Source organism: Oncorhynchus mykiss, chromosome 5 (genome assembly GCF_057628025.1).
Source record: "Oncorhynchus mykiss isolate SJ-2025 chromosome 5, ASM5762802v1, whole genome shotgun sequence".
Lineage (NCBI taxonomy): Eukaryota > Metazoa > Chordata > Actinopteri > Salmoniformes > Salmonidae > Oncorhynchus > Oncorhynchus mykiss.
The window spans coordinates 25293977-25306283 of record NC_143026.1 but is presented as its reverse complement, the minus strand read 5'-3'; the positions used below and the strand labels follow the sequence as shown (position 1 = coordinate 25306283).

Genomic DNA, 12307 nt, shown 5'->3' with positions numbered 1-12307 from the left:
TATATATGAATTACAAATCAACCTTCACTTAAATCATGTTCCTAGTCTATTGCATAGTTACAATGTGTAATCATTGATGTCCCAGGAGCAGGAGTGGTAAACACTGTTGAAGTGTATAATTGTAATACATGCATGCAGACACAGCATCATTCAATGAATGGAGTTTGATACACCTGGTATTGGATATGACTGAAAAAGAATGTCTCACAGAGATTCATACCGGAACCGTACCTTTATTTGCCAAGGAAAAGTACGTGATCAGTGAATATATTCAATGTACAGGCTACAATGTGGGAATTTCATGCGTGGTAATAACTACAGTCATTGTATTTAGGACTTGCATCCTTGGAACAATAAAGTTATTATATTCTACTCTATCCATAGGCTTCATTAATGCCATTCAGACTTGAAGTTGATACAACAACTATGATAGCTGAGGTTCATAGGTTGGTATGACTATTAGTTCAGAACCTAACGTTTTAGGGTCCATACACAGATCGGCTACATACTGTAGCTAGCCACACATCCATATGCATACAGTTATTTTGAACCTCAACTGCACATTTACCAAGTAAATAGTTAGCTAGCTATGTTACTTCAGCTGCATTGCACAGCAAGGCAAGCTTACACAATTGTACATTCAATTTGCAGTAAATGCTTTAGCTGGCTAGGTTCTTTACATCCACTGTTTCCAAGACGACAGCCTGGTTTGCTGGTTTTCTCAGGAGTCCCTAAAACATTAAACAACACAAATTACAATGTCATACTCATGCCATAACACCAGCTAGCTAGCTGGCTAATGTTAGCTAGTCAGCTAACTTGCTAAATAGCTATTTTTGTAAATTAACTTTATGACAAAAAAATATGCACAATCGTTTGTCTCTTCATTAACTAACATATTCCTCTCAATTGTACATGTTTTGCTTGGCTCGCTATGATGTCATAATTACTTACATTTGCTTCCACCGTAATGTTTTGTCAGCCATCTTTGCTGAAGAAAGTCACAAAGGATGGGTGGCTCGTGTCAAATTCGTCATTGGAACGACTCGATATGATTGGTCATATATAAACATTGGGATCCAAATGCATAATGAGTGCTCTAACTCCCCCTTGTGGTGGTCTGGAGTAATGAAGCCGTGACGCTGGGTACCTCTAAGTCCACAATGTAAGCTCACAATTTTTAAAGGAGGAACCACTGTACTACTTGAGAGTCGCTGATTTAAAGTTTCTGAGTTGGAATTCTGAGTTGGATGACCGTTCAAAAAGTATTTTCCCAGTCGGAGCTAGTTTTTTTCCAAGTTCCAGTTGTCTTAAACTCACTGAAGTCTGAGATATCCCAGTTCCAAGTTTCCAGCTGTTTTGAATGCAGCAGAAATCATGATGGATTGACAGCATGGCAAATGTATTCAACCTTTTCTGCATGTGAATGTTTGACCTTTTAAGCTTTGAAAAGAGACCCTTAAACCCAGACTTGGACCACACACCCACTTCACTGAATAGCAGGCTAGTGATTGCTTTGCAACGCTTGCAGCTAGCCACTGATTCCTTCCAAACCACTCATTGTTGAATTTGAAATGTCCATTTTGTTGTGTAATGTTTATGTCCAATGGCCGATGAGAACCCATACATTTTATCGATAATTTCTCTTCATATGACATTAATTGAAAAGTATTTGGCAGTAGATTGTCAACGTGATTCATGATGATTGATGGCTGCTTGTCCAGCTTACTAGCTAAGATTTTTTAAGTATGATGTTGACATGATCAGTCCAATCAAAGCTACGGTAGATATAACGTGATTTTACATAATTTTATCTGTGGCCAATGACCTTGAGCATTCTTGGATGGGCACTTCTAATGTAAATCTATGGCAGCACCCAAGGGGCTTGAATTTTTGAGCTCTCCCGGTAGATTTACTGGTGACGAAGTGTCCCCATGAGTGACGGAACGCTGATTGGCACAACTATAGAACATTACCAACCCCAACGCTCTGTATAGAGCTAGGCTGAAATACCTGCATTTCGGAGCTACCTTACTCAAGAATGCAAAAAAGAGACAATGTTTATATGCAGTTTATTAACTAAATTATAATTGTTTTCACATTGTTTACACACCAATAAGTTTCTCTTATTAATGCCAAAATAACATGCAAACAGGCAAACAGGCAACATTTTATGCTCTGCCCCACCTGCCCTGAATGACGGGTCGGCACTGGTGATCCCCCGTGACATCTTGTTCCCCCACCCCCCCACGCTGAGATGTATCTCTGCGGACCCTGCGCGTTGTTGCCCGGATGGCCCATCGGTTGTAGATCACCGTGGAAACACAGCGGGAGTCTATCCTGTCAGTGAGGTGGATTGTCTTCTCTCTTAGCCCTCACACACACACACACACACACACACACACACACACACTGGCCACATGAATCAGATGACCCTAGATAATCACTGTCAGTATGGCGGATGGGAGAGCCATAACATCAGCAGTTAAAGGGCAAAAACCTTGCCAACTAGCCTGTCTTTCAGACGCTGACCCTTACCACAGATCTAGGATCAGATTACACAATCCCAATAATAAGTACTTATTCTTACCTAGTGATGCTCTAGCTAGCAAATGACAGGAGAATAGCAGCTGTAACAGGATTGTAAGGTAGCAGAGCAACAGCACAATGGCTTGGTACTGAGACGTATACACGCATCCGTCTGTCCGTGTTTGCATTTGTGTGCAGTGCACATCTATGTTTCTGTATATCTCTCTGTCAGTGTGTGGATGTGTGCTGGCATATGTGTTTTGTTGCTATTCAAACACAAATAATGCATGTCACCTCGCCACACACCAACAAAATGGAGCGTTCCAGAAAAGAGCAAGTAGCTACAGTAGCCCGGGGTAGTCATTTCTAAATTAAAAGGATGTCTCTTTGTTCAGTTCCATGAACCAGGGAGAGAGAAAGAGCGTAGCACTATGGGGAAGAGGGAGGTAGACGCCAGTGAGGGCTGTGATTTTCACAGCCAGAACACACACAGTCAGAATATCAAACGCACACACACAAATTAGAACATCAAATACACACACGCACACATACATGCAGCAAACACACACAGCCAGTCCATCACATACACAGTCATTTATCTTTTCCCTTCAATCAGGAGTCTTCCTCCTGCAGGAAAGCTTCTGTAGGGAGGAGATGGATTAGATGTTGGAGAGAAACTCAGCTAGCTATAATCCTGGAGCTGGAGAGTGTACCCCGCTACTTATAAAGAGTCATACCCCTCGATCACACACATACAGTGCATTCGGAAAGTATTCAGAACCCTTGACTTTTTCCACATTTTGTTACGTTACAGCCTTATTCTAAAATGAACTAAACATATTTTTTCCTCATCAATCTACACACAATACATAATGACAAAGCAAAAACAGGTTTTAGACATTTTTGCATAGTTATTCAGACCCTTTACTCAGTACTTTGTTGAAGCACCTTTGGTAGCGATTACAGCCTTGAGTCTTCTTGGGTATGACGCTACAAACTTGGCACACCTGTATTTGGGGAATTTCTCCCATTCTTCTCTGCAGATCCTCTCAAGCTCTGTCAGGTTGGATGGGGAGTGTCGCTGCACAGCTATTTTCAGGTCTCTCCAGAGATGTTCGATTGGGTTCAAGTCCAGGCTCTGGCTGGGCCATGCAAGGACATTTAGAGACTTGTCCCGAAGCCACACCTGCATTGTCTTGGCTGTGTGCTTAGGGTCATTGTCCTGTTGGAAGGTGAACCTTCACCCTAGTCTAAAGTTCTGAGCACTCTGGAGCAGGTTTTCTTCAATGATCTCTCTTTACTTTGCTCCGTTCATCTTTCCCTCGATCCTGGCTAGTGTTCCTGCCGCTGAAAAACATCTCCACAGCATGATGCTGCCACCACCATGCTTCACCGTTGGGATGGTGCCAGGTTTCCTCCAGACGTGGCGCTTGGCATTCAGGCCAAATAGTTCAATCTTGATTTCATCAGACCAGAGAATGTGGCTCATGCAATGGAATGTATTTTTTGTGATTGAGTTGAGTTGAATCAACAAATCACAGCATATATTTTAGCGCATATTTTACTTCCTGTTTTGCTCCTATGGGTACGCTCGCAATGGCCGGCAGTCCACCCATTATGCCATCATTGACTTGAATGGGGACGACTGTTCTATTCAATCTATTTCTATAGCAGCACAGGCTGTCGGGAGCGGAGAGATTGGAACAGTTATTACAGTGACAGCCTTCATTTGGCTGGCCAATTACCGTCATCCAAAATTCCATGACCGTCACAGCCCTAGAAGGTTCCCTGCTCCACACACTCTCAATACGTGCGTTACTGGTAGCCTTATGTCTGCCTCACCGCTCACAGAATGGAATTCACAACACAATGCAACACAACAGAATGCATTATTATCTTGATTTAAAATGTTTCCGACCCGCAATGTAATTGTTCTGAACTGCGAGCCGAATGTTTTAATTTCACCCACCAGCTGAGTTTTTTGCGGCTCACCCGCGGGAACCATGGGTATCCAACCCGATGCAGAGCTCTATCTCACACATACAGTACATGAGAGGTTACAGGAGGAAAGCTAAGCGGGAGATTAGTCAGAGTATAATTACACCTGCTACGCATACATTACACACACACACACACACACACACACACACACACACACACACACACACACACACACACACACACACACAGATACACAGATACACAGACACACACTGTACATACACACACCTGGTTATTGTTTGAGTCAGACATAGGAATTATTGCAGTTAATTATTGTTACCAAATCGCTCTCTGAAATGAACAGATTGTGAAGGGCTTGCCTTTTGAAAGATCAAAGAGTGTCAATGAGGTGTAGACTGTCATCATGTTGAGGTGGTTGAGCAGCGTCTATTGTGGGAGTGTTTTCTATGGAAATGTGAGGCTGAGTTGGGTGTCATCATCTCACACACTTTCCTGATTCATTAGACATTGTTGCAGATGTTTTGTTATGGATGTACTTTTGAGACACTTTTGAGGTGTTTGAGGTGTTTGTATTATCGATATTTGTGGAACGTTACTAATATTCTACTTTACTCTAACCTACTCTAGTCTACCTCACCCTAATCTACTTTACTCAACTCTACTTTACACTACCCTACTCCCCTCTACTCTATTCTACTGTACTCTACTTTAATCTACTCTATTATACTGTACTCTACACTACTCTATCTAGTCTATACTCCAGTCTAATGTCATGTTCCTTGTCTCCAGGTTCCAGGAGTGATGCTCTGCAGCATGGTACGTCAGGGACCCTCCCCCACTTCCTGCAGGAGCCTGATGATGCCTATATCGTCAAGAGCAACCCCATCAAGCTCAAGTGCCGGGCCAGGCCAGCCCTGCAGATATTCTTCAAGTGCAATGGGGAGTGGGTCCACCAGAGCCAGCACCAGTCTCAGGAACACACTGACGAGGGCACAGGTGGGACACACACTGATGTGACATAGAAACTCATGCACATGAATGCAGACACTTTTATGCACCTACCCACACAAACACATATACTGTACATTCACATGCTTACACACATACACACACACATATGCATTCACCCACACAAACATACACACAAAAATGTACATACACACACAGAAACACTGTGTTTTTCATCCCAATCTCCCCATAGTCTATCATTTCATTTGGAGTGATAAAACGAGGGTTAAAATGCAGTTTATTGACTGTTCCCAAGCTTAAGTCCAACCCTTAAAATATTATTGCCTCACCATGTGGCAATTTTGTTCCACACAGTTACAATCGAGCTCCTTCCGTCTCTAAATCTGTATTGTCTGGTGTCTGCTTTTATCCAGTTACCTTCCCATCTGGCTCCTTCATGTCTCTGATGTGTGTGTACAGTATATGTGTGTATACCTTCTAGGGATGTGCATCTTTCCCGTTTCGATTCGCATCAAGATACATGGGCTCCGATACGATACAGGAACAGTACGTTTTAGTTTCAGCGCAATTTGGTTTGATTAGAAGAAAGAATCGATGCGATTCGGTTCGATGCAATAACATTTGTTGCATAAACGCATCCATTCTACAATCTAAATTAAAATCTGCTGCTGATGGAGCTCATGAGCTGGTCCTCTCTGAGCTGGATCTATCTGAGCTGGATCTATCTGAGCTGTGTGTGTGTGTTTTTGTTTAACTATCCTTGTGGGTAATCACAAGGACAGTAAAACAAGGAAAATTCAGACAAGTGGGGACATTTTGCCGGTCCCCAGGAGGAAAATTATATTTAAAGCATAGGGATTAGGGTTAGGGTTAGGGGTTATGGTTAGGTTTAGGAGTTAGAATTAGGGTTCATTTTAGGGTTACATTTTGGGATAAGTTACGTTTAGGGTTAGATTTAGGTTTTGGAGTTAGGGAATATAGGATTTTAGATGGTAACCAATTATTTGGTCCCCAGCAGGATAGCAATACAAAACTGTGTGTGTGTGTTTAACAAGTCACATAATAAATTGCATATACTCACTCTGCGTGCAATAATAGTGTTTATCCAGATTTTTGAATGACTACCTCATCTCTGTCCCCCACACATTTATCTGTAAGGTCCCTCAGTCGAGCAGAGAATTTAAAACACAGATTAAACCACAAAGACCAGGGAGGTTTTCCAATGCCTTGCAAACTTGGGCACCTATTGGTAGATGGGTCAAAATGAAAAAAGCAGACATTGAATATCCCTTTGAGCATGATGAAGTTATTAAATATGCTTTGGATGGTGTGTCAATATACCCAGTCACTACAAAGATACAGGTGTCCTATCTAACTCAGTTGCCAGAAAGGAAGGAAACCGCTCAGGGATTTCACCATGAGGCCAATGGCGACTTTAAAACAGTTACATAGTTTAATGGCTGTGATAGGAGAAAATTGAGAATAGATAAACAACATTGTAGTTACTCCACAATACTAACCTAATTGACAGTGTACAGAACAAAAATATTCCAATACATGCATCCTGTTTGCAATAAGGCACTAAAGTAATACTGCAAAAAAAGTAATACTCCACAATACTAACCTACTTATACTTCCGGCGTCGACAGAGATGGCCGTATTTTGTTTTTTTACGTGTTATTTCTTACATTGGTACCCCAGGTAATCTTAGGTTTTATTACATACAGTCGGGAGGAACTACTGGATATAAGAGCAACGTCAACTCACCATCATTACGACCAGGAATACGACTTTCCCAAAGCGGATCCTCTGTTTTGCCCACCACCCAAGACAATGGATCGGATCCCAGCCGGCGAACCAAAACAACGACGACGTAAAAGGGGCAGACGAAGCGGTCTTCTGGTCAGGCTCCGGAGACGGGCACATCGCGCACCGCTCCCGAGCATACTACTTGCCAAAGTCCAGTCTCTTAACAACAAGGTTGATGAAATCGGAGCAAGGGTAGCATTCCAGAGAGACATAAGAGACTGTAACGTTCTTTGCTTCAAGGAAACATGGATCACTCGAAACATGCTATCGGTGTCGGTACAGCCAGCTGGTTTCTTCATGCATCGCGCCAACAGAAACAAGCATTTTTCTGGTAAGAAGAGGGGCGGGGGGTTATGATTAACGAGACGTGGTGTGATCATAACAACATACAGGAACTCAAGTCCTTCTGTTCACCTGATTTAGAATTCCTCTTCGATTATAATCACAGCCGCATATATTCCCTCCCAAGCAGACACATCGATGGCCCTGAACAAACTTTATTTGACTCTATGTAAACTGGAAACCACATATCCTGAGGCTGCATTCATTGTAGCTGGGGATTTTAACAAGGCTAATCTGAAAACAAGACTCCCTAAATTCTGTCAGCATATCGATTGTGCAACCAGGGCTGGTGAAACCCTGGATCAATTGTTATTCTAACTTCCGCGACGCATATAAGGCCCTCCCCCGCCCTCCTTTTGGAAAAGCTGACCACGACTCCATTTTGTTGCTCCCTGCCTATACACAGAGACTAAAACAGGAAGCTCCCCCACTCAGGTCTGTTCAACGCTGGTCCGACCAATCTGATTCCACGCTTCAAGATTGCTTCGATCACGTGGATTGGGATATGTTGCGCATTGCGTCAAACAACAACATTGACGAATATGCTGATTCGGTGAGCGAGTTCATTAGCAAGTGCATCGGCGATGTCATACCCACAGCAACTATTAAAACATTCCCAAACCAGAAACCGTGGATTGATGGCAGCATTCGCACTTAACTGAAAGTGCGAACCACTGCTTTTAACCAGGGCAAGGTGACCGGAAACATGACCGAATACAAACAGTGTAGCTATTCCCTCCGCAAGGCAATCAAACAAGCTAAGCGTCAGTATAGAGACAAAGTAGAGTCGCAATTCAACGGCTCAGACACAAGAGGTATGTGGCAGGGTCTAAAGTCAATCACGGATTACAAAAAAGAAAACCAGCCCCGTTACAACCAGGATGTCTTACTCCCAGACAGACTAAACCTAATGATGAATCATTTGGTGAATCATTACATCCCTACTACCTGTGTTACATCCTTAGTACATGTGTTGCATCCCTAGTACATGCGTTACATCCCTACTACATGCGTTACACCCTTAGTACCTGCGTTTACATCCCTACTACATGCATTACATCCCTACTACGTGTGTTACATCCTTAGTACCTGTGTTACATCCTTAGTACCTGCGTTACAGCCCTACTACATGTGTTACATCCTTAGTACCTGTGTTACATCCCTACTACATGTGTTACATCCTTAGTCATTGTGTTACATCCTTAGTACCTGTGTTCATCCTTAGTACCTGCGTTGCATCCCTAGTACATGCGTTACATCCTTAGTACATGCGTTACATCCTTAGTACCTATGTTACTTCCCTATTACCTGTGTTACATCGTTACTACCTGCGTTACAGCCCTACTACATGTGTTACATCCTTAGTACCTGCGTTGCATCCCTGGTACATGCGTTACATCCTTAGTACATGCATTACATCCTTGATACCTGTGTTACTTCCCTAGTACCTGTGTTACATCCTTAGTACCTGTGTTACAGCCTTAGTACCTGCGTTACAGCCCTACTACATGTGTTACATCCTTAGTACTTGTGTTACATCCTTAGTACCTGTGTTACATCCTTAGTACCTGCGTTGCATCCTTAATACATGCGTTACATCCTTAGTACCTGTGTTATATCCCTAGTACCTGTGTTACATCCTTGGTACCTGTGTTACTTCCCTAGTACCTGTGTTACATCCTTAGTACCTGTGTTACATCCTTAGTACATGCGTTACATCCTTAGTACCTGTGTTACATCCTTAGTACCTGCGTTGCATCCCTAGTACATGCGTTACATCCTTAGTACATGCGTTACATCCTTAGTACCTATGTTACTTCCCTATTACCTGTGTTACATCCTTAGTACCTGTGTTACTTCCCTAGTACCTGTGTTACATCCTTAGTACCTGCGTTACAGCCCTACTACATGTGTTACTTCCCTAGTACCTGTGTTACATCCTTAGTACCTGCGTTACAGCCCTACTACATGTGTTACATCCTTAGTACCTGTATTACATCCTTAGTACCTGTGTTACATCCTTAGTACATGCGTTACATCCTTAGTACCTGTGTTATATCCCTAGTACCTGTGTTACATCCTTGGTACCTGTGTTACTTCCCTAGTACCTGTGTTACATCCTTAGTACCTGTGTTACATCCTTAGTACATGCGTTACATCCTTAGTACCTGTGTTACATCCTTAGTACCTGCGTTGCATCCCTAGTACATGCGTTACATCCTTAGTACATGCGTTACATCCTTAGTACCTATGTTACTTCCCTATTACCTGTGTTACATCCTTAGTACCTGTGTTACTTCCCTAGTACCTGTGTTACATCCTTAGTACCTGCGTTACAGCCCTACTACATGTGTTACTTCCCTAGTACCTGTGTTACATCCTTAGTACCTGCGTTACAGCCCTACTACATGTGTTACATCCTTAGTACCTGTATTACATCCTTAGTACCTGTGTTACATCCTTAGTACCTGTGTTACATCCTTAGTACCTGTGTTACATCCCTAGTACCTGTGTTACATCCTTAGTACCTGTGTTACTTCCCTAGTACCTGTGTTACATCCTTAGTACCTGCGTTACAGCCCTACTACATGTGTTACATCCTTAGTACCTGCGTTACAGCCCTACTACATGTGTTACATCCTTAGTACTTGTGTTACATCCTTAGTACCTGTGTTACATCCTTAGTACATGCGTTACATCCTTAGTACCTGTGTTACATCCTTAGTACCTGTGTTACATCCTTAGTACCTGTGTTACATCCCTAGTACCTGTGTTACATCCTTAGTACCTGTGTTACTTCCCTAGTACCTGTGTTACATCCTTAGTACCTGCGTTACAGCCCTACTACATGTGTTACATCCTTAGTACCTGCGTTACAGCCCTACTGCATGTGTTACATCCTTAGTTCCTGCGTTGCATCCTTAGTACATGTGTTACATCCTTAGTACCTGTGTTACATCCTTGGTACCTGTGTTACTTCCCTAGTACCTGTGTTACATCCTTAGTACCTGTGTTACATCCCTAGTACCTGTGTTACTTCCTTAGTACCTGTGTTACATCCTTAGTACCTGTGTTACATCCTTAGTACCTGCGTTACAGCCCTACTACATGTGTTACATCCTTAGTACCTGCGTTACATCCTTAGTACCTGTGTTACATCCCTAGTACCTGCGTTGCATCCTTAGTACATGTGTTACATCCTTAGTACCTGTGTTACATCCTTAGTACATGCGTTACATCCTTAGTACCTGTGTTACATCCTTAGTACCTGTGTTACATCCCTAGTACCTGTGTTGCATCCTTACTACCTGTGTTACTTCCCTAGTACCTGTGTTACATCCTTAGTACCTGTGTTACATCCTTAGTACATGCGTTACATCCTTAGTACCTGTGTTACATCCTTAGTACCTGTGTTACATCCTTAGTACCTGTGTTACATCCTTCGTACCTGTGTTACATCCTTAGTACCTGTGTTACATCCTTAGTACCTGTGTTATATCCCTAGTACCTGTGTTGCATCCCTAGTACATGCGTTACATCCTTAGTACATGCTTACATCCTTAGTACCTGTGCATATGTGCATGCGTGTGTGTGTGTCATAAGTCATGAACTGCTAAATGTAAACTGTAACTGTAAATTGGAGGCTCCTTGTCCTTTTTGTAATCATGAAGAGTACATGTTAAATATTAGATGACTGACTCTTACATTTGACATTTTAGTCATTTAGCAGACGCTCTCCAGAGCGACTCACAGTTAGTGCATTCATCCTAAAATAGCTATGTGGGACAGCCATATATCACAGTCATAGTAAGTACATTTTCCTCAAAGTAGCTATCAGTGCAAGTAAGGGGGGAAAAAGTCAAGTGTGAGTGATAGTTCACGAAAGGCATTTCTTTTTTGGGAGAGCGAGCTAGAACCTGTCAACTCTGTTACGACACCTCAGTGTGTATTTTAACACACATGCCATACCCCCTCTCTCAGAGCCACTAAGACAGACAGTTACAGAAGTTCAAACTGTCTCCTTGGGTAGTCAAACTTCAATGTTCTGTTCAATGTTCTGTTCTGGAGCCAGTAGTCAGATCGTTATTCTCCTAACACATCTAACTCTGCTCTGCTATCAACAGATAGCTCCGACAACTGACGTTAATTATTCTAAATGTGGCCAGTATTTTAGAGCAACTCTTTTTATCATCTCTGTGTGGCCATTTGACACACACAAACTCAGATCATCCAATAGCTGGCTTGATCCACAAGTACTCTGTTAATCTAAACTTCAAAGTAGAAACAGCAACCACAAAAAATATACCTCAGACTGAGTCCTTTCTTGTGTTATAAACTTTGCTCGACTTTGCTAGATGACCCGTGGATAGTGAATCTATTGGCGCATGCATGGATTAGACAACACTGTGTTTGTGTGAGATGAAATCTGTAAACTCAGCAGGAGTATCTTTTTGGAGCACACGCAATTACATTTTCTTTCCCAGAAAAATCAGCAGACACACTCAAGGCTTGGTGTTCATGTCTGGATCTCAAGCTTACTTACAGTAGATTGGAAGTGGTGTCTCCCACCTATCCACTGTCTACTCCATCCCACACCCCACCCCCCTTGCTCTTTCTATCTCTTTCTCTCTTTGTCTTTCTTTTTCTTGTCACTCGCTTGCTCCACTGAACAAAGTGGCCTAATCTCTCCAAATGG

At 42.5% G+C, this 12307-nt stretch overlaps 1 protein-coding gene across 10 annotated transcripts in view; it reads left to right on the top strand.

Moving 5' to 3' along the window:
• LOC110522839 (netrin receptor UNC5D) overlaps positions 1-12307 on the top strand; it is a 301148-nt gene that overhangs the window by 206257 nt on the left and 82584 nt on the right. For all 10 annotated transcript variants that reach the window (XM_090234311.1, XM_036977117.2, XM_090234316.1 and 7 more), the window contains exon 2: positions 5281-5487. In XM_090234311.1, the coding sequence (XP_090090437.1) occupies positions 5281-5487 (207 nt within the window). The remainder of the gene's footprint in view (positions 1-5280; positions 5488-12307) is intronic.